The 25,922-nt window shown below is 41.9% G+C and overlaps 3 protein-coding genes and 1 long non-coding RNA gene across 7 annotated transcripts in view; 2 read left to right on the top strand and 2 right to left on the bottom strand.

Annotated features, from left to right (window-relative positions):
- The first annotated feature begins 7,840 nt into the window (after nucleotides 1-7,840).
- Nucleotides 7,841-10,756, top strand: LOC142775844 (uncharacterized). The gene is made up of 2 exons (XR_012887071.1): nucleotides 7,841-9,023; nucleotides 9,401-10,756. It is a non-coding gene; the product is annotated as an uncharacterized LOC142775844 (long non-coding RNA).
- Nucleotides 10,757-13,846: 3,090 nt separating this feature from the next.
- Nucleotides 13,847-15,683, bottom strand: LOC119177067 (F-box/LRR-repeat protein 8). 2 transcript variants are annotated; one of them, XM_037428439.2, is made up of 2 exons: nucleotides 15,455-15,683; nucleotides 13,847-15,298 (listed from the first exon to the last, which is right to left on the bottom strand). In XM_037428439.2, the coding sequence occupies exon 2, from the start codon at nucleotides 15,245-15,247 to the stop codon at nucleotides 14,039-14,041; it is 1,209 nt and encodes a 402-aa protein (XP_037284336.2). In that variant the 5' UTR covers nucleotides 15,248-15,298; nucleotides 15,455-15,683; the 3' UTR covers nucleotides 13,847-14,038. The 2 variants fall into 2 exon arrangements, with proteins under 2 accessions (XP_037284336.2, XP_037284337.2); XM_037428440.2 differs by having other exon boundaries at nucleotides 15,459-15,683.
- Nucleotides 15,684-15,690: 7 nt separating this feature from the next.
- Nucleotides 15,691-16,384, bottom strand: LOC119177068 (cancer-related nucleoside-triphosphatase homolog). The gene has a single exon (XM_037428442.2). The coding sequence runs from the start codon at nucleotides 16,274-16,276 to the stop codon at nucleotides 15,713-15,715; it is 564 nt and encodes a 187-aa protein (XP_037284339.1). The 5' UTR covers nucleotides 16,277-16,384; the 3' UTR covers nucleotides 15,691-15,712.
- Nucleotides 16,385-16,797: 413 nt separating this feature from the next.
- LOC119177065 (ubiquitin-conjugating enzyme E2 C) overlaps nucleotides 16,798-25,922 on the top strand; it is a 34,158-nt gene continuing 25,033 nt past the window's right edge. Inside the window, exons 1-2 of one of the 3 annotated variants that reach the window (XM_075878067.1) lie at nucleotides 16,798-17,010; nucleotides 17,347-17,374. In XM_075878067.1, the coding sequence (XP_075734182.1) occupies nucleotides 16,910-17,010; nucleotides 17,347-17,374 (129 nt within the window). In that variant the 5' untranslated portion in view covers nucleotides 16,798-16,909. Of the gene's footprint in view, nucleotides 17,011-17,344; nucleotides 17,469-25,922 lie in introns of those variants that run through there. The other 2 variants (XM_037428437.2, XM_037428438.2) reach the window with 2 other exon arrangements.

Below are 25,922 nucleotides of genomic sequence, written 5' to 3'. Positions count from 1 at the left end.
GAATGTATTTCACGTATGACTCGGTGCCAGACTAGTCGGCATGCGAGTTCTTTTTGCACAGCACGACGATGCCCAGTAAGTTTGCTGAAGAGGTCAATGAGTTTGCATTTGCAAATGTCCCTACTCGAGGTCTCTTCCTCGTGGTTGGAAAACTAAACTTTAGCTGTGCTGAATGCAGGAACAGCGCAACCTAAAAGTAGTTACTTCGTAACTACGGAAGCGAAAAAAACAAGGACAGAAAAGAGCGCTGACTTTCAACAAAGATTTAATATCGGAGTGGTGTACATATATAGACGAAAAATGAGAAAATTGGGCATGCGTAGAAGGGTGCAGGAACAACCACTGCGATACAATGTTAGCAAAACTCTTGTATCTTGTTGAATGGGCTGAAAACAAATACATATGTAACTTAAAAAAGATCGAGATACGCAATCTCTTTGTGCAACAACGCAACCGATGGGCAACTTACGCATTTACCGTCAAACTTGTTTATTTGATAAGCTTCACTTATTTCACGCGTGGCCTGCGAGTTGTGCTTGCTTAATACCTCGCAACGCTCAAAAACTGGCACGCAGCCGCAGTCTCGGCAGTGGATTCCGAGGTGTCCTTGAACTACGTTGTGTACATTGTTATTGTGCTCTCTTAAACGGTCATTAAGGCACCTTCCGGTTTGCCCTATGTATACCATTCCGCACAAAAGCGGAATGAGATATACGACGCCAATAACACAAGGTACGAAGCGCGTTCTGTTTTTCACAGTGCATCTTTCTCTAAAGGCAGCTTGATTATTCACCAGCTTACAAAGCTTTACAAGCTTTTCTGGGGCGGAAAAAACGGTGCCTTAATGACCGTTTAAGAGAGCACAATAACAATGTACACAACGTAGTTCGAGGACACCTCGGAATCCACTGCCGAGACTGCGGCTGCGTGCCAGTTTTTGAGCGTTGCGAGGTATTAAGCAAGCACAACTCGTAGGCCACGCGTAAGATAATTGAAGCTTATCAAATAAACAAGTTTGACGGTAAATGTGTAAGTTGCCCATCGGTTGCGTTGTTGCACAAAGAGATTGCGTATCTCGATCTTTTTAAGTTACATATGTATTTGTTTTCAGCCCATTCAACAAGAGACAAGAGTTTTGCTGACATTGTATCGCAATGGTTGTTCCTGCACCCTTCTACGCATGCCCAATTTTCTCATTTTTCGCCTATATATGTACACCACTTCGATATTAAATCTTTGTTGAAAGTCAGCGCTCTTTTCTGTCCTTGTTTTTTTCGCTTCCATAGTTACGAAGTAACTACTTCTAGGTTGCGCTGTTCCTGCATTCAGTTATGTCCTCCCAACTTGCCCAAGCTTCCATGCTTTAGCTGTGCCCTCAGGGTACTCGGCTGCTGACCCTCAGGTCGCGGGTTCGGATCTCGACTGCGGCGGCTGCATTTCCGATGGAGGCGGAAATGCTGTAGGCCCGTGTGCCCAGATTTAGGTGCACGTTAAAGAACCCCAGGTGGTCGAAATTTCCGGAGCCCTCCACTACGGCGTCTCATAATCATATGGTGGTTTTGGGACGTTAAACCCCACATATTAATCAATCTCTTCCGGGGTTGTGCATTACTTTCGTTTTCTGCCGATTAATTTTAAGACCTAACTTCCTGCTCTCCTTATCTAATTCAGTAATCATGAGTTGCAATTCAACCTCTGAGTTACTCAGCAATGAAATGTCATTGACGGAGCGCAGGTTACTAAGGTACTCTCCAATAACTCTTATACCTAACTCTTCCCATTCTAGGCCTCTGAAAACTTCCTGTAAGCACACGGTAAATAGCATTGGAGAGATTGTATTTCCTTGCTTAAATCCTTCTTGATTGGTATTTTGTCACTTTCTATATGGAGCACTATGGTGGCACTGGAACCTGAACTTGGCAACGTTTAACGCTAGAACATGATCTAGTGAAGCAAGTCTAGCTGTACTATTGGAGGAGCTAGAGGGCATTAAATGGGATGTAATAGGGCTCAGTGAGGTTAGGAGGACAGATGAGGCCTATACAGTGCTACAAAACGGGCATGTCCTTTGCTATCGGTGATTGGCTGACAGAAGAGAACTGGGAGTTGGGTTCCTTATCCACAGAAACATAGCTGGCAACATAGAGGAATACTATAGCATTTATGAAAGGGTGGTAGGTATCGTAATTAAACTCAATAAGAGGTACAAGATGAAGGTGGTACAGGTTTATGCGCCTACGTCCAGCCATGATGACGCTTCAGTTGAAAGCTTCTATGAAGACGTGGAATCGGCAATGAGTAAGGTAAAAACACCGTCTACTATACTGATGGGAGACTTTAATGCAACGGTAGGGAAGAAGCAGGCTGGAGACCAGGCAGTAGGAGATTATGGCATCAGTACTAGAAATGCCAGAGCGAAGCTACTAGTAGAATTCGTAGAATGCAATAATTTACAGATTTTGAATACTTTCTACCGAAAGCGAGGGAACCATAAGTAGGCATGGAGGAGCCCTAATGGCGAAAATAAGAACGAAATAGACTTTATAATCGGTGCACACCCAGGCATCATGCAGGATGTGGAAGTGCTTAGCAAGGTATGATGCAGTGACTATAGAATGGTGCTGTCCGGGATTCGCCTAGACTTGAAGAAGGAACGACAGAAACTGATTTGCAAGAAGCGAATCGGTGAGCTAGCGCTGAGAGGGAAAGTACAGGAATTCAGAGTCTTGCTTCAGAACAGGTACTTGGCTCTTATAAAGGAAAGTAGCTTTAGCATTGATGCAATGATTGATAATCTGACGAGTATCATTATGGAGTGTGCAGTGGAAGTTGGAGGTGCTGTAGTTAGACAGGACACTGGCGAGCTGTCCCAGAAAACAAATAATTTCATTAAGAGGCATCAAAGCATGAAAGCCTCAAGTACAACAGACAAAATAGAGTTGGTAGAGCTTTCGAAGTTGATTAATAAGCGTAAGGTATCCGATGTAAGAAGGTATAACATGGAGAGAATTGAACACACTCTGAAGAACGGAAGAAGCGTCAAAGCAGTGAACAGAAAACTTGGGACAGGCAAAAACCAGATGCATGCTCTAAGGGACAAGGAAGGCAAAGTAACTACCAATATAGATAGGATAGTAAAATTAGCGGAGGAGTTTTACAGAGATCTGTACAGTAGCCAGCAAAACCACGACCTTAATATAAGAACTAGCAGTAACCCAGATGACACCCCACCAGTAATGATAGAAGAAGTCAGAAAAGCCTTGGAGAGCATGCAAAGAAGCAAAGCTGCTGGTGAGGATCAGGTAACATCAGATATGCTGAAAGATGGAAAACAGATTGTGTTAGAAAAACTAGCGACCCTGTTTATGAGGTGTCTCATGACGGGAAGAGTACCAGAATCTTGGAATAATGCTAACATCATCCTAATACATAAGAAAGGAGATGACAAGGACTTGAAGAATTACAGACCGATCAGCTTGCTCTCTATAGTATACAAGCTAGTTATAAAGGTAATTGCTAACAAAATTAGGACAACATTAGAATTCGATCAATCAAAGGAAGAAGCAGGATTTCAAACAGGCTACTCAACAATCGACCACATTCATACCATCAATCAGGTAATAGAGAAATGCTCAGAATATAACTAACCACTATACATAGTCTTCATAGATTACGAGAAGGCGTTTGATTCAGTAGAAATATCAGTCGTCATGCAGACACTGTGGAATCAGGGCGTCAATGAAGTATATATAAACACCCTGGAAGAAATCTACAGGGGATCAACTGCTACCACAGTGCTTCATAAAGAAAGCAACAGAATACCAATCAAGAAGGCTCTAAGGCAGGGGGACACAATCTCCCCAATGCTATTTACCGCGTGCTTAAGGGAAGTTTTCTGAAGCCTAGAATGAGAACAGTTAGGGATAAGAGTTAATGGAGAGTACCTTAGTAACCTGCGCTTCGCCGATGACATTGCATTGTTGAGTAACTCAGGGGACGAATTGCAACTCATGATTACGGAGCTAGACAAGGAGAGCAGAAAAGTTGGTCTTAAAATTAATTGGCAGAAAACAAAATTAATGTACAACAACCCTGGAAGAGAATAGCCCTTCAAGATAGGTAACAGTGCACTTGAAGTTGTAAAAGACTATGTCTACTTAGGACAGGTAATAACTGCGGAACCGAACCATGAGACTGAAGTAACTAGAAGAATAAGAATTTGGTGGAGCACATTTGGCAAGCACTCTCAAGTTATGACAGGTAGATTGCCACTATCCCTCAAGAGGAAGGTATATAACGGCTGTATCTTGCCGGTACTTAGCTACGGAGCAGAAACATGGAGACTTACAAAGAGGGTTCAGCTTAAACTGAGGACGATGCAGTGAGCAATGGACCGGAAAATGGTAGGTGTAACCTTAAGAGACAAGAAGAGAGCATAGTGGATTAGGAAAGAAACCGGGGTCAAGGATATCATAGTTGAAATCAAGAAGAGGAAATGGACATGGGCCGGGCATATAGCACGTAGACAGGATAACCGCTGGTCATTAAGGGTAACTAACTAGATTCCCAGAGAAGGCAAGCGGGTTAGGGGGAGACAGAAGGTCAGGTGGGCAGATGAGATTAAGGAGTTTACAGGTATAAATTGGCAGCAGCAAGCACAGGACCGAGTTTATTGGTGAAACATGGGAGAGGCCTTTGTCTTGCAGTGGACATGGTCAGGCTGATGATGATTATGGTGGTGGCAGTTGATTCTCTGTAGATTTCTTACAGGGATGCTTATATATACTTTATTGATGCCCTGCTTCCACAGTGTCTGCATGAATACTGATATTTCTACTGATTCAAGTGCCTTCTTGTAATCTATGAAGGCTATGTATAGTGGTTGGTTGTATTCTGTATGCTGCATTACCACCGCCAAAACGTGTCAAGTATAGGGCGTGTACTACAGCTGGGCTCTTGTGCTTCCCACTGGACACTTAGAGCATTTAGCAAATTCACTGCAAAGCCCATGAAGTGCATACAAATGATGCAGTTTCAATTCTGGCAAGCACTGAAGGGATTTTAGAGGATATTGTTTTGATCTTGAAAGGAGACACATACCCGTTATCACCCACACAGTGAGCCAAGCTTGTGTCTGTCAATGAAGTTTATTGGAGAGCATCACATATCCAGTGACCACAGTTGGTGCGACAAGAAGACAGGTATCGACACAGATACGAGGAAGTGAGTGAGGAAGAGCGTTATGTGTCAGGGTGCCAATTGCGGTGTGTGAAAAAAATGCATTCAGTGCTGCTTTTTGGCAAGCCCTGGTGGCTTTTCCCCCCTCCCTTTTTCCTGTTGTTCTAGCTGTAATAAAAGCTGTGCTGCCATCCCAAGCCATCTAGCTGTGAGAAATGAGCAAATTCCTGTGCCCATATGTTTAAAAATGTGTGAAAAATTGCATGCAAAATAATGGAGAATTTGGGCAGTCGGAATTAGCAAACAATTGTTTGAAAAAAAAAAAAAAGCTAGGCTAATCGCACCAAGGTTTCAAAGACTGCTTCTCCAACTTGAGTAAACCATGACCTGGCTTGTTGCTATGTTTATTAGGAAGAGAGACAATTTTATTGAAATAAATACTGCTTAGGTGAAATCCTTGTATTTGCTCTCTTTTTTTTTGACATTTTTAGCCATGAACACTAGCATGAACTAGTAGTGCAACTGTGAGATAATTTGACTTAACAAGCTTTTTCTCCTCTGGTAGCCTTCTTTTGATGTGAGGCCATGCATTATTTGTCCATGTTTAGTAAAATGACATGTTAAATTGCAGCCTTTGCACATTGCACAATGTATTGCGTATATCTCAGTTAAAAGGCCCCATTGGGCCTCTTTGCCAACTTATATTATATACAGTAAGGCACTGTATATAGGGAGTGTTTTAATAAAATAGTTCTTAAAATTTAGCATAATTAGATTTGTTGGTGCGAATTGAACTGTATTTTGCTGTGCTGATAAAAGTTGAGCTTCACAGACAAACAGTGCAGACACTCCTCCTGCCTTGGCTTGTAAGTAGTGTTCCTACCCTACTTTCTTGCAAGCAATACAGCTCATGAACATATTACGCTCATGTGGCAGACCCCACCACCTCTTTTTTTTTCTTTTCTTCCTGTTCTGCTTCATGGAGCATTGTATTTTAATGCACAGTGCAGACGGCATATCATGTTTGGCTGTGTTGGATGACTAACATAAGCAATGCACCATGGAATTCAGGTGGCACACTCGTTAGGTTTTCAGTGTCTAAACCTGATAGGAGGCTCTCGGCAAAAACCATCTGAAGGCAGCTTTGCAGTTGATAATTTATACTAACCTTAATTGTAAGCCATGTGTAGTATTGATATCTCCCCCCCCCCCCTCATTTTTTAAAAATTATGTGGGGCAGCTTTTGTATGTTACTTGGAAATTGAGCGAAGTTTGCAGCTGGGCTGCATACTCGTTCATTTCCTTGTAGAAGTTTGGAATGGTTGCAAACTATGGTGGATGAAAGAAACTGCTGAAGTGGATGCCTAGAAATTGAAATCAAGAACCTGCCACCTTACCAGTGGCAAGGTAAAACATTAACAGTTGTAGCAGAGAAAAGGCAGTATTTTCCTTTCATACCCTTACAGTTTAATGTGGGTAATTAGCATAGATGGTGCTATATATATATATATATATATATATATATATATATATATATATATATATATATATATATATATATATATATATATATATATATATATATATATATATATATATATATATATATATATATATATATATATATAACATTACATTTACATAACAATTAGGTCTATTAACTTCCACTATACTTTTCTTGGTATTATTGTCTGTCAGATCTCATTAGTATTGTGCCAAACACGAAAAAACTAACCCTTAAGTATGCACTTCTTTCCTTAATTCATTAACGAGGGTCTCGTACTGGCAGACTTGGTGCCTTTGGGTAGTATACGAGGGATTATTGATCAGTTGCCTGCTCGTGATAAGTTCACGTGCTACGTGATACCACACAGGCTCATAAAGAGTGTGCCACACTCGCCATGGCTACTGGTGGCACTGACTGACACTTCCACGTTTCATTCACATATATACCCAATAAAGTGGCTGGGAGGGTAGCCGCCGTGGTAGCTCAGTTGGCAGAGCATCGAAAGCGTTATTCGAAGGTCGCAGGTTCGGTTCCGGCCTTTTCACCCACTTTTCTTTCTTCACACTGACATTACAATTAGGTCTAATAACTTCCCCTATACATTACTTGGCATTATTGCCTGTCAGATCTCATTAGTATTCATTAGTATTGTGCCGAAAATGAAACCTTAAGTGTACACTTCTTCCCCCCCCTCTCTCTCTCTCTCTCTCTCTCTCTATATATATATATATATATATATATATATATATATATATTTTACTTCACTTTTACTTTCTTTCTTTTTTCGTCTTTTTTCTCTCTTTTTTTTTCCTTCTTTCAGTTCCCTCTCACTCTCGCAAACGTCTTTCAAGGCGAGAGGGACGCGGCAGCAAGGAAGTTCATGTCAGTGTAACTCATCCCCTGATGAAGGGAGGTCCCCTCCCGAAACTGTTGGGAAATAAATATATTTATCCTTGTTGACAACGCTCCCGTTGTGCCATATCCCATACCTTCATATATATATATATATATATATATATATATATATATATATATATATATATATATATATATATATATATATATATACCAAAGCAAACATCTTTTATCTCTAAGCGAGCACCACTAGAAAATAGCATATTTCTGAGACAAACGAGAGGCAAGTCATCACTTCACCTTTGTTGGTACCCGCGTTGCGACAGCTTTCACTCCAGCATTCATAAAAAGATCCACCTTGGTGTGAATGTACTTCAGTCCAGATTATACTAATATATTTTGCATCCATGCACTATGTGTGGAGTGATGCGGTGCGGATTGATTTTGAATGGCTGAGGTTCTTTGCTGTGTATTTGCCTGGGTATTTTTGCATTCATGGAAGTGCAAAAACCATGTTTGGTAGCCTAGCAACCCTACGTATATATATTGCACAAAACCAAATCGTTGAAGTGGATGGTCGAGTAAATTTCGATCACTATCACTTCTTTGCTGGTTATTATTTATTTGATTGTAAACAGGAGTGAACAACTTGGTACGATAGGTTCCAATTAAACATTTTCACCAGGCATCTGTGGTTGCCGTGACAGATGTGAACTTTTATGAGCTGGCAGTAACAGATTTTGTCCATATTTATGATAATTTATATAGCCAATGTATTAGTGATGTGCATAATCTATAAATAATGTGATATGGGCAAGTCATTACTAACTTTTGCAATACTTGCACGCTCATTTTCCCATGCGAGATGTTTTGTGCACACCAACATAATGTTGCCCACTTTTACATTTATAATATGTTGAGAAAAATATGACAAGTGTTTTTATTGATGGTTGTGCCTGTATGGTGATTGCAAGATGCTATGTACGTTGCACGAGCTACCCCTGCCAAAAGGCCACGAGTGTGGAGCAAACAATCATTCATGAAATTTCCACCTGCTTAAATTGTAATAATCATGCTTGTGCTTCTCAGTGAAAATATCTATCCTTCATACATGTCAAATGAAGGCATAAATGAAATAAAATTTAGAAACAGAACCTTTTATTTCACACTATTTTATGTGCCATCCACATATGGCGAACTAACACCTGAAGCCAGAAAAAATTGTTGTATGCAACGAACCTCTTAGTGTGTTTCTTTCTAGGTCTATCGTAGAAAACATTTGTTATTAATTCATGCAAGTTAGACTACACCTACCATAAAACTTGTAAAAGCAGTTGTTTTAAGCTGACAGCCACAGAAAGTGATCTGCTTTAAGTAGTGAATCTGTCACTTTGCTTAGTATACCTTTTGTCTTCAGTGTGGCTGATGTGGCTTACCAATGAACTCCAGCCAGTGATCATAACCATCGTACCTGCTGATGACAGTAAGTTGTGACTGCACTTTTTTGTTCAAGATTGACAGCGAGTTTTTATTGTTTGGTTTACTGCATTTATATTGCACTGTTTTGCTAAAGGTGATTGAACCGAACTCTATCCCTTATGCCCGGAAGGCCATCATATATAACCGTTTAGAGAGAACTTTTTCACATATTTGCAACTGTAAAGTTAAAGCTGTAGCAAAAGTGAGAGTTCACCTACCATTTCTTTATTTTTGCTTGCAAGGAATGGGGTAGCAGTTTACCAATAGCAAAGTGGCTTCCTCATGCACTGATCCTTCTTAAGAGAGATACATGCATTGAGTGTTTCTAGAATGGGAAGGCCTGTCCTGCTTATGCCACTGCATTTTTTTTGTGTGTGATAGGTCAAGCAGCTGCTCGGCCTGTGTTGCTGAAGCTGCAGAACCTTTGTCACAATATACTGCAATGTTTTTGTGGAACTGCAAGAAACATCATTCGTCAACTGAAGACAAATCTGTATGAATTTTCCTGTGCCCCACTCATAGCCCGAAAGTTTTGCAGCTGGAAGGATGCCAAGTTTTGAGAAAAACTTATTTTAGAGTGCTAGTGTTAAGCCCACAGCTAGTTTTCGGCTTCATGCTTGGCTATTTCTGGAAAAGTGTCAAATTTAAACCAGTCAGCGTCAAAGATGCCCCTTCTAGATAAACTTGGCACTCTAGAGCAAGCAGTCTTAGGGCACCATGCCCACAAGTGTAGACTAAATTGTTCAGTGGTGCATACAGTGCTACTATAAATATAACTCTTGAACCTGCAGCAAGTGTTTCCTCTGTAACTCTGGCATAAATCATGGCGAAGTTAAAAGGGTCCTGACCTACCCTCTGTTCTGGCCGGATCCTCCGTCAAGATTTTGTTTCAAGCATCAACTGTGAAGTTCTTTCAAAGAGCAGAAATAAATTACAAAATTGAAAATTGCTTTGGCACTGTAGAGTGCAAGCTTTCTGGAATGCTACAGGTCACTTTTAATGTGCTAAAATATTTATTCTTCTAAAATAAATAAAGAATTCCAATGATCTATTGTTACTTATGTTCATGATTCGATGGAAGCCATTGTCAATAAAGTATTTATTTGATAGCTTGACTGTTATTGTGCTATTTAATTTAGTGCCTCGAGAAGACTGAGGACAAGTAAAACCTGCATTTACAAAATCAAAATGGCTATTATGGCAAGATGAGTGTCCCCCGTTGCGTTTTTTGTGGACTTATGCCACTGCTCGTTGAACCTTAATTTGATTAATAAATCACTAAAAGCAAGCAAACCCATACATTAACAGGGCAAAACATGCTTACATGACCTAAGTTGTGCAAGTCAGCATTATGCTACAAACACATGGGCAATATCTGTATATCTCTACAAGTGAGCTACTCCATGTCAGTCAAGTGAACCGCAGATGTATAAAGTCTGCTTCTACCATAGCAATCTCGGAGTTAAAAGCCAACACAGTGGATGAGAATTTTTCTTTTTAGTGGCATGAACTTCTAGTATGGTTCTGTTGAAACAGTATCTGGTACACAATTCAATGTACTTTCTTTCATGACCTGTATTAGTGGGTGTGTTTAAACAGAACTTTTGCACAGCCAGTGTTGCACCCACAATCCCTGCAGTGCATTGACAAGTGCGTGCCATCTGCGCCTTGGTTGCGCCTGCGCGTTTGTGTTCTCGTGCAATGAATGTTTTCTAATAAAAGTTCAGTTGTAAGTGAGCCTCTTTCTGTCAAGTGTTTTTCCTGCTACCTTGTGCGCTCATATATTTCCACATTATGTTTTACCGACCGGCCCAGCATTCCATTTTATTGGAGATACATATGATGTTCATGTTATGACTAGTCACTTATGCTCCTTCTACAGTCATATTATTCCATAAAAATTTTGGTATAGATCCCATCATAGAAACGGCCAGGAGAGCTACAAGTCATAGGGGGCTAGATATATAGGTAGATAGATATGCTTGAAGTCGCTGAAATTTGCTAACAAATGCTTCTAATTTAAAAACGCTTAAGCTTTTCATAAACAGAACCTGAAGAACCATAAACAGATGGTCCACTCAAAGAGACACTAAAGTCCAATAACAATTTACGTGAGAGTGAAAGCTCAATGTATGACATTTAAAAGGCAAATATCAACAGCAGAGCCCTGCTTACTGATAAATTAAAGTAAATGCATAAAAACACATGTGCCATAGTATAAATGATCTCGATGACGTCACAGTTACAACCAACAATTAATCACTAGTAACCGAACTAGCTGCACTAAATAGAGAACCCTCCATGCATCAAGAGACACAATAAAATACTGCTTGTTCGTTTGTTTGATTCATGGAAAAAAGAATCACCGGACGTTACTATGGAGATTGGCGTGAGTGGTTCACAAGTTCCATTTTCGCCTGGTTAAACTCGACAGGTCGTGTCATCTAGTGGGGCCCAGCTGAACCAAGCACGTATGCTTTCTCGGAGCCAATGGCAGCAAATTGTCTAATGTCCGTTGCTGCTGCTGTGGCTCCCGCTGCTTTCGTTGTGATGCTACTAGTGTCAGCGGCTGCGCAGTAAAGCCGGGCAACGTTGTGCACGGCAACAGTGACGCGGGACGTTCTGCTTGAGGCGGGTAACTTTTAGGTGTGTTAACCCAATGCGGACCACTAAAATGTGATTTTATTTCAAAATACGTACTTTCTTGGTACAAAAGTAACGCTACAAGGTTTCTGGACCGCTGTTTCAACAATGAACGTCGACTTAATAGTTGACTTTAATGTCCCTTTAACGGAAGCTTTGCTTACTGGAAAGCATACACTATACAGTGGTCCTACACCCAACTAGTAAATCGACCAAATTAGAGGCAGTTGTTTCGTTAAGACAGCAATTCTATTTAGGTGAACTAATTTTGCCAAAGTTAAGCGATATCACACAGACACTTCTAATTATGACTAAGCCTGGTAGAAATTGAGTTTTGTTCTCTTGATTGGGTCTGATGGCACTAAAATGGTCTCTTATGTGACTGCCTACAAGTTGCACAATTTTCTTTATTATTTGACGAGCTTTGAATCAATGTGTAGTTGTAAAACAATGAATTGACTGAATGAACATATGTGCTGTTTAAATACGAAAAAATGTGAAGTATCTTTAATTTGAGTTACAGACTAATTTGCAGAAGTAATATTACTATTGAGTTGCAGTGAAATTCGTTTAGGATTTACATCTGAAATTTGCTTGCTATGTGTGTCACCCATGTGCTGTGCAGCATTTTTAACTTTGTGCTGCTGGTTACAGGGGAAAAAATTTTGTTTAAATACCCAAGGGTACTTCTTTTTAGTCCGTTGTGATGAGACATCAACATTAAACCTTGTGCTGCTGGGGTTACAGCACAAATGCAGGGCACAGGAAAAGATTAGAACAAATGGGTACTTAGTACCGCACAACCAACAAGAGGATTGTCGAGGGCAATTGATGAGAACATCATCTTGTGTTTTGTTCTTGCACTTTAAACCAAGCAGCACGGAACGTTACCAATTGGTCCACACCTTTCTAACAAAACATGCAAATGACAACACATGAAGAACAAGGGATGAAATGGTACAAGTGCAGTACATTATGGTAATTCCCTAACTCACCCAAACCATAACTGCCTAAATCCAGTGATAGTGACTGCAACGTTTTAGTGAATGCACCTCTTTATTTTAGTCATCTAGCATAACTAGGAATGTAACATGTTAGCACATCACAATTCAATTATGCTTCTTTCACCTCACAACTTCTGTTACTAAGAGTGTGAGAATAGTGAATTTTGGAATCGAATCTAGTACGAATTGAATAGTGATGATACCGAATCGGATACAAATAAAAATTAATATCATTTGAATAGTTTCAAAACAATAAGACAATAATTTTTAAAGATGCTTTAAGTTCCACAACATTTCATTTGAAAAAAAAAAATTTTAAATTCACGACCTTTCGGGAGAAAAAAAAGTTTACCTTTGACTGACTTGAAATGCCAAAGTTCTGATAACTGCGTTAAGATTGTGTATGATGTAAGTACAGTAGTCAATTGTTGCCCACATTTAAGTATGACTGAGATGAAAAACAGACGAATTTTGAACTGAACAACCCAAACATAAGATAAAGATGTCATGAAACAGATAAAAATGTTCTCACAACACGTTCTCACATGGACCTAGGTTCTCAAAGCATGTTAAAATCAGTGTTAAAAGCTTTATGTGCAAAAGCAATTTACAGAAACACAACTTTTGCTTTTTTTTTGTTATTCATAAAGCTGAATGAAGTCGTGCTCCCCAACCTCATTTATTAGATGCTGAAGACAGGAGCTGGTTTATGCAATGCCACTGCAGCACGGTAAAATTTAAGAGTGGAAATTTTAGACGAAACGCTTTTTCCCGTTAATAAAAAATAGCACTGGCAGTCTTGTAAGAGCTTGGGCAACATACACATTGATAATCGAGTGATTAAAATAAAAAAATGACCTTAAACTGCTCTAAAGTTTCGTTATTTTTGGGCTCTCCCGTCGGTCCTGATTATTTTAAAACTATTTGGCATTTTGAATATGTACTATTTGATTCGAATAGTGAAACAAAGTTGTTCAATTCATAATTTGAAGTTTTCAAATATTCAAACCCCCTTATCTTTTACCCATGAAGAACTAGTGCACACTAATACTGCAAACATGTATAACTTTTCAGCCAGCTTAGGCTGTTTTGATGTTTGAAATAATTGTTCAGAACATGCTCATATACAATATACATATTGGTCTGCTTTGAAGTTGAGTGTATAGAGACACAACTTACAACAGGAGCTGCAATATTTTTTATTCATAATAATGCACTGCAACTTTATGACCAAACTGCTTAGCTGTCAAATGACATTAAAATGCCTTTCCCAAATCATAATAATTTGGAGCCTTCCTCCAAAATTTATGACTAGACTGAGCGAGAAAGTTCATGGTTTGCCATGCTTATCGAGCAGCATTTTTCAGGTGCATTACGCATTCACTTTTTCATCTGTTGCCCATGGCCCATCAGTGCCTCTTTCTGATCTCAAGGTGTAAAGTCCACTAGCTTTCATGTGTGGGTGCTCCCGCAAAATGTTATCTATTGTGTGTACGCTCAATGGGCAAAAGACATGCAGCGCCCTTAGCCTAGAACACCTATGCGAAAGTTCCAGTAAGGCACTTTCCAGTTCAGCACTAGGTGGTGCTTGTAAGATAAGTTTTTCAAGTGTCTCTGAGTAGTTGTATGCAGCCTGTAACACCATTTCATGTATTATTGTGAAAGTCTCCAGCCTCAGTACTGCACAAGGCACCTCTGGTTTCATAACCAGAGGAATAACCACAAGAGGACAAGTCTGGTCAAAATGCAGGGTCACACGTAGCTTGGGTAAGTGGCCAACTACATAAGACCACAGCTCTGAGCTCAGTTGTGCCTTTTCGTCCTGTGGGTGGCTGGCAATAATCTCCTCACTACGGCACTGCAGGGACAGGTGTTCGAGAGCAACACGATTTTCTTCAAGGAAGCACAGAAGCACATCTCGGGAAAGGCTGCACTTGTGTAAACACAGCTCACGAAGTCGCCGGCAGCGCTGCGCAAGTCTGAGGATGCTTTCTGGTTGCACCAAGCAAACTAGGTTGTCATTTTGAATGTTCAGACTTTCCAGCTGGGGGTTGTTCTTGGACAGAACATCAATTGTGTGCGAGTCAATCATCATAGGAAACTTGCTGAGATTCACTTGAACTAAATGACTGTAAGACCTCCCAAAAACAGTTTCCAAGGCGGACACAAATTCTTTTCCTGCGTAAAAAAGAGGATTCTCACCAGTGCAAATAATGCTTAGCTTTGATAACCTTGAAGAAGAGCACTTGGCAAGCAGTAGAAGTGCTTGCACTGCATTCACACGATTGACATTTTGGAATTGGTTCAGTTCAATGACAACATGACGCAGGTAAGAACCATATGATACAATGCATTGAAGAAACCTCGTGTCCTTGCGGCTATAGAAGCGAAAATGGAAAGTTGTCCATGCAGCTGCAGAAGTGAAAATGTTGCACCACTGACGGCAGGTCAGGGCTGCTCGAAGGCGATCAGGTAGCGAGAGCTTCATAAAAATTTTTAAGAGAATATTTTCAGGCAGACTTTCATATGAAATAATTTTTTGATCTCCTTCCATGTCGACAAACCACTGGAAGAAACACATCTCAGTCTTCGTTCAAAGTTTCGTTCCGCCTGCCCATGTCATGGCGTGCATCTGGACAAAAGAAAAGACACTTAAGTAAAAAACAACCAGATTTTAAATATCCCCGGACATAACGAACACGAATATAGCGTCGGTCACTACCTACGAAGCTGTGCAACACATTCCGCCAAGGCATCTAACAAAACTAAAGCACAAACATCTACTTACTAACTTTCTTAGGCTGTATTCTGCAAGCGCTGTTCGAACGACGTCCATATCGCAACTTCAAAACGTGAAACGGAAACGAAGCTCACCTCCCTCTGTACCCCTATGGTGAAGTCGAACAGCTCCGAGTCTAAATTTGACTCCCGACGCACTCTCGATCACGCATCCAAAAGGGGAAGCTCACCTTCGCGAAATTTGAGAGATTGGAGCTGCGCAGTTCATAACTGGAAAACAACAAGTTACAACAATGCCCTTGCAGTTTTATTTTCCAACAGCACTCCGAATAATGTCCAACACTTCATTCACGAGGTGGTCCCGATTTGAGCGGTTCACAGCCAAAACTCGTGCGCGCTTGTGACTTTTGATCTGGTCCACGAGAGGTAGGCACTGCGCTCCAGTACTCACGGGTACGGTGGCGAGAATACAGTTGCTTTCGTCAGAGAAGAGTTCAGCGACCTGGTTCCCAAATGGCTTGGAGAAAAGTTCCATCTTGCCAACTTCATCGATGACAAGTACATCGCACCGTGTTTTCTTCAAGGAGTCCAGGGCAATCTTTTCGAAGGCTTGCACAGTGACACAGTACTTTCCTACGAACGGGCCTTTCCCGCCGGGGCACAATTCGCGAAGGCGAGCTAGCGGTGCCCTTTTGCCATCCGTCGCAACAACGTCAAATCCAACCCTGTTTCCATCCTCTCGTAGTTCGGTCGTGTAGAAGCCAGAGACAGCGATACCTTGATCAGCAAGAGCCTTCGCTGCGTTCTTTACTATGGTGGTTTTGCCGATTCCGGGAGAACCGGAGAGAACGACGAACCTCGGCGAGGCCATGATAGTAGGGGAAGCAAAATACAAAACAAAAGGGAAGAAGAAAGAAACAAAAGTTTGCGTGGCTGTGCGAAGTTATCTGATAGAAACCAAAACACTAACGAACTAATCTATATCTGTGTACTTCCGTGTCAACATATGCATAAATTTTATCATTTATTTATTTTATTTTTAAAGCTAGTTTTTTTGTCTTAGTTATTTTCTATTACTAATAAAAAAGATTTAAAAATGACTGAGCACACCAGTCGCCAGATGCAAGCACGTGACAATGTTTATACCATGGTTCGCTGATCTTTCAACCAAATGTTCATACTTGGGTAATTTGTCAACTGATTGACACTGCTTGCTCATAACGCTTTCTCTAAAAATGTCACTTGTAAAAAAATAAATCAAAGTATTCAAAAATTTTGCAATTTAACACATCTTTTGAAAATTTTTAGAAGTGCTCCAGCAGTGCAAGTCACAGACGCTACGAGGCGTCGTTGTTGTCGCGTCTCGCGCTGTACCCGATCGCTTATATGATTGGCCGGATCCGCTAGTTGACAGACGGGACTTTCTCGTTGGGTTTTGAAAGCGGCCGTTTGTGAAGTTTGGTGAAGTTGAGCATACTCTTGACAGCGGGGCATTGTTTTCAAGATGGCATCTCAAAATGATGATCCTATGGCTGATGGAGAGCATGCTAAAAGCAGCGACGAACAGCGGAGGGTAGACCCCGGGAGCCACTCTGTTGCAAAGAGGTAAAGCCACAGGTCGTTGCGCGTCGTAGGCCTAACGCACAATCAATCCATAAAATTGCTTTTGTCAGAAGGAAAGTTTGCCAGGGCAGTGCATTTTTTACGTTTGCTATGTGACTAGTTCATGTTGCGCCTCCTCGTTATAACTGAATGTTAACTGTAACCAGCACAGTGTGTTTCCAATGCGTACGTGATGTAGGTGGCGGTTGACGCGCAGTATCTCGGCACGTGTAATTGTGCTCGATTTTTAGATGCATAACAAGACACCTGCCGTTTAGCATGCACTAGCTTCTTGGCTGTTCAACTTTGCTGCATTGCTCATATAGTTTTTTTTTTCAGGCTGCAACAGGAGCTGATGACACTTATGGTACGTTGCAATTGCACGCAGAAATCTTATGGTCGCGGCATGCCTTTTCCCCTCCTATGAGCATTGTGTCTACGAGATCTTTCTATGGTTTTGGGTATGTCTCTTTGTAGTCCTCTGTGCGTTTCATTTGCTAACCGACTAGTTGATAGCTCAAAAATCGGTAGTGAATGCAGCAACCTGAAAAAGTTGCCTTGGTCTCTGTGCAAATGGGAGAGCTAAAAACGGGAAGTATGGGCACCGCACACTGACCAGAGGGAGCTGCATTGCTCACACTGCCCCGTCTCAAAGTTTAGACATTCGCCGTTAGGGGAACGCAGAAAATAGACGCATGCTCGCGTCTCCCTTGTATCCTGGCCACAAATCGGCCGACACATGCAGGGCGCGAGACGCGCGCGTCGCGTTCCATTTTCACTCGTGGTTTTTTTTTGTCCGCTAGGCTATGTATTCTGGCGCTCCAGTCAGACTGGAAAACTCGACTGAACCGTGCCTGTAGCAGCTAGCTGTAAAGGGCCAAGTAAACCGCCAACACAAACTCATGATGTAGGTTTGTTAGCACTCCCGCCGCGCTGATGTCGGCGTCACGACGGGCTGCACATTTTTCTTGGTCGCGTGCCACGCACTTTCAAATTGATTTTATAAATGTTCTAGAAGCTATATTTGCCCTCGATATTTTGTAGATGTTCTGGATGTCTCTGCATGAATCTATCAGTAATTATCTCGCTTTCGAGATTTTGTCAGTGCTCTCTGAAGAAAAACTCATTTTAAATGTATAAGTGAAACCTCATCGATGTGGTTAAGATGTGCTTTTTAAGATTTCTCCATTGTAAAAGCTTGGGATTTACGGCTATATTCAGTGGCTTTGATGAACTGCTCATGCGAAATGCAATGGGCAGTACCCAGGTGATTTCCAGGTGACTCTTGTCAATGAGAGCTCTTTTTAGTTTTACTAGCCACCTTGCACTCTTTCAAAGTGATTTTTTTTAATCTACTTCGAGTTTATTTACAACCTTGAGATTTTTTTTTTGTCATAAAAGTAGAGAAACAAAATTTAAGTGGTTAAAAACAAAAGTATGTGTTTTTTTTTTTTTGAAAAACACTCCAGTATTTTTTTTTCTAGTAGCCCCGTCGCGGTGGTCTTGTGGCTAAGGTACTCGGCTGCGGACCCGCAGGTCGCGGGAACGAATCCTGGCTGCGGCGGCTGCATTTCCGATGGAGGCGAAAATGGTGTAGGCCCGTGTGCTCAGATTTGGGTGCACGTTAAAGAACCCCAGGTGGTGAAAATTTCCGGAGCCCTCCACTACGGCGTCTCTCATAATCATATGGTGGTTTCGGGACGTTAAACCCCACAAATCAATCACTTTTTCTAGTAGCGTCTCTTCTTAATACTGAAAGATGGAACGAAACCCTTATGTTGCCTTGAGGTGTGTTGCCACTCTTTAAGGTGGCGGTCCCACTCCTACGGCACCTGCTCCGCATTTTAGTCATTGTTTGCTGACTCACTATGCTTACTGCGCTCACCGTATTGATGTGTACTGTATTGCATTACAAAGCTTATGTTCTGCACTTTCTAATGACAGCTAGTATTGTCGCCTAGCCTATTGATGTGTACTGTATTGCATTACAAAGCTTACGTTCTGCACTTTCTAATGACACCTAGTATTGTCGCCTAGCCTGAAGTGGTATTGCATAGCAATGAAGACAATGGCCGTGGGGTAAAACTGTTCGTCATAACGAAATAAAGTTTGCTGAGCTTCTTGAAGCATTATGCAACGTTTATATGAAGAGATATAGCCAGTAAAGCAATTTATAAGTGCTATAGACTCCAATGAAATTGGGCAAAACAATGTAAGTTTGAGGCAGCAACTTTTATGTAAGTTTTGTGTAGAACAATAACATTGAGTTTCTAGGCTACAAAATACTTTGTTGGCTACAAAAATGTTTTGCATTCTGATGAATAGTCCATGAATTCTGACTACTTGAATTCGTCAATTTATGGCTTCACATGTTCAAGCATTACCGACGAAGTGACGAAACTATCCAAGCTGAAAGTCGGAAATTTTCAAAATTCGAGCAGCAAGCCTCTCTCTGGGTTTCTATGAAGAGAAAATTGTCTTAAGGTAATCAGAAAAATAGTATGACAGCAGTGAATTTACCTCATTTTTCTGCTTGCTAGGTTCGTTCAAATTTACTTTTATTTTTCTTTATAGGTTATATCACAACAAGTATTGCACATTAGTAGGACCACGTCATGTCTTGTAATTACTAGTGCTGACTAATTTTGCAAAGCCACGCTTGAGACAACAGATTTTCAAAAAGTAATAAACCACGCAAATATTTTTCGGTGGTGGCACCATCTCTGAAGAAAAGCATGAAGTTGCTTTGCGTCAGTTCCGAGGTTTTCCCTTCGCACGGAGGTGACAAGTGTTGTGTTCGAACATTTCACGCGACACCGGTTGAACGATAGTATGTAAAACAGTGGAGCTTTTTCGAGAGACTAGTTTGCTCATGCGAAAGGGTGGTGACGGTCTTGACGCACGCCATGTTTTTTGTGGGGTGAGAAGGCTAAACAGCTTCTCTAAAAGTTGCACAAGGTGGCGACAGGTGCGAACTGAGGGGCACCCGGTATCGTTCTCAAATCCTCCTGAAAAATACCAAGCGCACGGGATTTTTTTACCAGTGCGTGGCAGATAACTTCAGAGGCCACGGACCCCGAATTTAGATTCCGGTGATATCTATGGAGGCGCTGTTCACTCTTAAAAAAGGCCCATTGACAAGTTTCTGGATAGTTTGCGAGCAAGTTTGTGGAAAGCAGTCTTGTTCGCTTAGGCGCAGTAACTATCTTGTAAGCCGTGAATTAGCGAGCCATATTTCCAAGACTGCAGCAAAAAGGTGCGTATGGCTGCATGAGCTCTAGCGTTGCCGTGTGCAGTAAAACAAATGTCACGCGTCCCAACGAAGTTTGGAAACATGATATTTAGTGCGTCCTCTTCTCGATAAAAGATGTATTTGCTAGTGTAATAATTACACTCGCATAACGGTAACACATGTGTTGCAAATGATCATTGTCTTTTGGAAAATCATTTGTGTGACTGCCATTTATTTGTTGTAGTGGGCGACGACTTATTTAGCAGAGCGGTAGCAGGAATAAAGCTTGGAGTGCCTGAAATAGACGAGACATGCACCATTTACCTCCAGCAAAACTAAAGTTTAGCAAATAATCTGTTGCTAATGTAGATCATGTTATCTCTCATTTTCTACGCACCCGGCCTTCACTGAACAAAGTGCGCGATGTAACTAATTTACCCTCTCAGTATCAGCAGCATCGACCTCCATAGACACCTAGAAAATAAGACGTTCGCAGAAAACGAAAACGCATTCAAGCATGTCCTTCCGATGAACCTTTTCAACGACTGCTTACAGGGGGCAGCCACAAATGTGTGAGCGACTCTCCCTTGCCCACTTTCTCAAATGACGAATGTGACACTCGGATTGTGTTTACAGCTTCCACTTGCTAAGCCAAGGGTCTCAACAGCTAGCGTGCTGTCGAAATACTGAAAATGGTGCAAGCACAAAGGGGTTAAAAATTTTAAACTTGAGAAAAAAAAAAAAACTCTATTTTTGAAAAAGAAAAAGCTGTGTGCGACATAATGTCAACTCAAATGCTGGTGCTATGAGTGCTCAAATCCTGCGCACAGAGACAAATCCCTTCTGCCGTTCATGCACATAAAATAACCATTTTTTTAGATCACTGCAAAGCACCGAGAAAGGGCTCTGTAAGGAGCTTTCCGGGTAGCTTCCGAATTTAGTGACATAAGTATCAAGCGGACTATGTACGACACCAGCACTGTGTACAGCCAAACCAAAGCTGGGGACGGCGAGGAAATCTCTACGCACGTGTAACACTGGTATTCAGGGCCACTGACCATCTTTCTCGAGAAGTTACTGCACAAATGAAAGGTCTTAAACTTTTGCTTAGAGATAAAGAGAAAGAATCTGTTCAGAGACTGAACCATTATTTCCAGAAATTTTTGCCGCCAGCGTGGCTCAGTGAAAGTCGGCCCCTAAGCACTCTATTGTAAATAGTTATACGTTTCCAGGACAAAGAGAGGCTCCTCTTTTGTGGGCAGTTGCATAAGAGTCTGGCTCACTGGGCCGTGCTTTTTTCACGTTGTGGGGGGGGGGGGGGGGGAATGGGAAGGAGAGTCGCGCACATGAAACCTTTCAAAGAAGATCATGGAAGCAGCTGCGCCCTTGAAAAAGAACGGTTTAGTTGCAGCAGAAAGTTTCTTTGCCGTTGCATGCTACGTGGGAGAGCGCATTCTCCCCCGCCCTTTTTTTGAGACTTGAGTAGTGCTCTTTACACCCTGCCTTTTTCGTCCTTTCCAGTTTTGTGCCCTGTTGGATGTGTTTATACTTAACAAGAAAATTCCGTTTAAAATGTGGATTAAAGACAGTCATGTGTGGGCCACGTATTTGAGACCCCTGTTTTAAGATAACTGCTCTTGTTTTTAAATGCGAAGCATTTTTTGGCTAACTATGGCGACCTTAGCGTCCGCCTACGACTTTTAGCTCTCCTGGCCGTTTCGATAATGGTATCGATACCAAAATTGGTATGGCATAACATGACCGTACGACGAGCATTAGTGTAGTGACTAGTCATAAACATGAAAATCATGACATTTGTCATTACTTGCATTTCATAGTCTTGCTGCTCTTGCAGTGGTTTCGTTCACATGACATATTGAAAAACTGGTATGGTGTGACATGAGTGCAAGGCGAACGCAAGTGACAGACCCTAACGTGGAAATTGTGACATGCATACCATGTAACTTGGCTACATGCCACGCTCATGATGTGCTCGCGGTCGTTTTGCTAGGATTTCTGCACCTTTGGAATAAGCCCACATTTGCAAGTTCATTCACCAGAGCAGCTAAAATTACTAGGGGTGTGTAAATATGAAAGTTTGCTTTTGAATCAAATAATACATAATTGAATTCAATTTGACTTTTGAATAGCTAATATTCAGTTTCAAATAATGCAACGGGATAAATATTTAAAGCGCACCGAGGCCAATGGTATAATTTAGCTAGGCGGGGGGAGTGGCTAAAAGTAACGCTAACGTCATTATGGTAATACTTTCACCGATATACTGGTTCAAAAGGGAGCACGTGTTTATTTTAAAGGAGATTATTACCATTTCCCTATGTCATGGCTCCAGCAGAAAAGGTCTGAGAATAGTCGGAAGATTTTTGAGCTGCTAGTGTAAAAAAAAATAATCGCTGAGCTTGGACCTTATAGTCAAGACGGTTAAAAAAAAACAAAAAAAAACAGCGGAGCCCCTTGGTAAGAGGCTTGCGCCGGGGAGCGATTGTTTTTTATATGAGACGCCTCTAATAAACAGAGTACCACGTAAGGATTTTCCTATCAACGCCTGTTTCAATGTAGGCACTTGAGTGTCTCTTTTACCAGTTTGTCTCTTACAGTAGTCTCGTTTACCAGTTTTTCTCTTACATCAGTGTCTCCTATAAAAGGGTTCGACTGTGCATGAATCAGCTACTGACCCCATTTGAAAGAGAAGAAAGTGATTGATTTGATTGATATGTGGGGTTAGAAGTCCAAAAACACTTTATGATTATGAGAGACGTTGTGGAGGGTTTCCGCAATTTCGGCCACCTGGGGTTATTTAACGTGCACCCATGTCTGAATAGTAGAAAGTTCATCTAGCTGCACATCATCTAGGTATCGCCAAAATTGCATTGCGATACGTTTCCTGCTGCTGAGGTGCCCAGTGAGCGCATGTTTTCAATTACAGGAAATGCCGTAACTTCAATGTGAGGAAATAAGTTCCAAGCCGGGTCATGTGGAACGGCTTGTGTTTCTGCATGACTATTTGTAGTCTTTTTGTGGCAGTAACTTGTGTTGTGTTCTCGAGGGCATGAGAAGATTGCATTTTTGTTTTTTCTTTCAGTTTTTTTCAACAAACGCTTTTGTACGAATTTAATTTGATATCAGACATTTGTGGCCATTCTATTCGAGATGAAATTTCTCTATTCACACACATTTAAACATTATTACACAGAGCTGTATAGTATACTGGTCAAGCTTGAGCAGGTTTTATTGTTTATTCAGCCATACACAAGCCTCAATTTCGTTTAGGATATAAACTGCATTACAAAGGTGGTGTGGCGCTGTGGGATAGTGGTTGATGAAAGGTCTGTTGAGGTTATAGAAATGCTGGACCTGCTTGAGACAGCAAATGTTGTTGGTTGTTTTGTCTTAGTGGTTGATTTGCAACATTGTGAACAGTCTTCTTATTAACAGGACAGTTTAGTTAAGTTGAATGGAAAGTAGAAAGAAAAAGGAAAATGCAGTGAGCGCATACCAAGGCCCATGAATGTATGTAGCACCCACTTTGTGTCCAAGTTGTAGTAACACGTATCCAGAAGGAGTACGGCCACTAGCGTGGGTCCGGTCTTAGTGAGTCGCATGACACGCATTAACCGTCGCCATGGCGAGAACACAATACTGCTCAAGATCACAATACTGCTCAAGATCACAACACTTTATTCTCTGTTGCAACACCAAAACGCAGTACAGCCCGTTGCAAAGGCGCGGTGGAGAAGCAAATGTGCTTATCCATGCCACGGGTGAAAGTACTACACGGGGTGCGACGAGTACGTCTCCGTGGTAGAAGTGATTCACGGAGACGCCGAGACCAGGGCCCAGTTGCTGGAACGAGGGCAAGGGCGCTCGCGTCGGCTTCGGAGAGATACGGGTCGACGTAGCTTGGCCATGCACTAGGACACCGCACCGCCCTTCAGCCGAGCGTACGCATAGGGGTAACAAAAGGTGAGCGTTCCCCTTTGAGCGCGAGGCGCCGTCAGCGAAGTCCGGCAAGCCCCAAACAACGGGAGTCGACGGACAGAAAAGAGAATGCGTCCCGCAAAATCTGACTCGCTCCCGACGCACGTGCGCAAAACCTCTCGGGAGACTCTGCGCGCGGTGCCACAGTCGGCATCCGCTACTAGGTGAGAGGGGTTAAACGTCATTCCTCGCTCCCCCAGCGCCGCAGACAGGGAAATAGGGGAGTCATGTCGGGACATGCGAACGCCAGAAATAGGCGGCAAAGTCCGCACAAAGGCAGCGGGCTGGCCTCAATTCCCACAAAGTATAGCTACTTACTGAGTTGTGCTTCATTTCCCCACTCAGTACGGTGTCTGTGCAAACAGTACCAGAACTGTTTAGGAATGTTTCGTCTCTAGAAAATAATGAAACATCTGGTTTCAAAACGTTCACCCTTTCATTATACATGTCTTTATGACCTTCACATCACCAGCGCATCTGCTTGGTATGACTGATTGGGCTGTTTTTTTTTTCATACCTGCCCTGTGCCATGCCATCGCTCGCAGTTCTCAAACATTGTCAATATAGAATAAGCAAAACAGTGCTCGTTATAGTGTCTTGCTACTGGTTTTGTTGGCTGCTTACAGACTTGTGGTATTGCTGGGTGTCTACCAACCAGGAAATCTTGGGTATTTTGGTTAGTCTGAAACACCTCGGGGAAAATTAGCTGAAACTTCGTTGAGGGAACGAAAGTTGTGGTAATGCTGGCTGTAACTATGCACTTTGTAAACGAAGGCTGCCGAAGCACCACTAAAATCTGCTTTGGGTTGTTACTACGGGCAACACCCTGTCGTGGTTACGGTTTCTCTGCTTGGTCGCAACGGTTAGGTGCGCGACACTTGTTGTTTTTATCAGCACTTCTTTACAGGTGCGGCAGAAGTCAGTTTTCATCTTTATTGAGGCAGCTTTTAGCTTTTTTATCAACATCACGAGGTATTCTCCCTCTCCTTGATTATCGAGGTTACTCTGCCCAAGGCAGCCGCATGCAGAGGAGCCTCGCGTGTGCTAACACAACTCGATCTAAGAGAACAGACACATTTCATTTGTGCAGACTGCGATAAGGTACTGTACGTTGACGTGTGTTTTAAGGAGTACCACGTTCTGAAATACTATAGAAGGTGTTAACATGACGTCGTCCGCAAGGGGCACTAGCATGGCAGCCGCCTTAGTGTGGTCACGCATGGTCTGCCGCACTGTCATTGTATGACAACCAAGGTGCTTGGTCGTGCGGTGGCGTCCCTGGCCCTAGTTGTTGTGATACCTTATCTCATCTCTTCATATGAAATCGGAACATGATATAATGGATTGCTGAACGACCATAGCAATGTTGGCCTGAGATAGGTAAAGATGTAAACTTTGCTGGTGCCGCTGGACTGAACTCCTTGAGCACAGCCTATGGTACAGTTTGCAGTTATAAATGATGCTGACACCAAAATACTGTTTCTGATTTTTATATAGATTTTTTCGACTTTACACATTGCTTACATTCAAAATCTGCATTAAAGTAATTTGACCTATTGGAAAGCTTAGAAAAACCGACACGCTTAGCATTAGACAGTGACAGCATTGGATGGCACGGTGCCTTCTTGTATTGATGTGGCAGAAAGCTATGTGCCACTCCGTGAATTTCTCAAAAATACTCGGG

This window comes from Rhipicephalus microplus, chromosome X (assembly GCF_043290135.1).
Source record: "Rhipicephalus microplus isolate Deutch F79 chromosome X, USDA_Rmic, whole genome shotgun sequence".
Lineage (NCBI taxonomy): Eukaryota > Metazoa > Arthropoda > Arachnida > Ixodida > Ixodidae > Rhipicephalus > Rhipicephalus microplus.
Note: the sequence above shows the minus strand (reverse complement) of the source record. Positions and strands in the feature narration are given on the sequence as shown.

Coding starts and splice junctions, on each gene's coding strand:
- LOC119177067 (XM_037428439.2), bottom strand. CDS start 15,247: ATGTGTTTCTTCCAGTGGTTTGTCGACATGGAAGGAGATCAAAAAATT.
- LOC119177068 (XM_037428442.2), bottom strand. CDS start 16,276: ATGGCCTCGCCGAGGTTCGTCGTTCTCTCCGGTTCTCCCGGAATCGGC.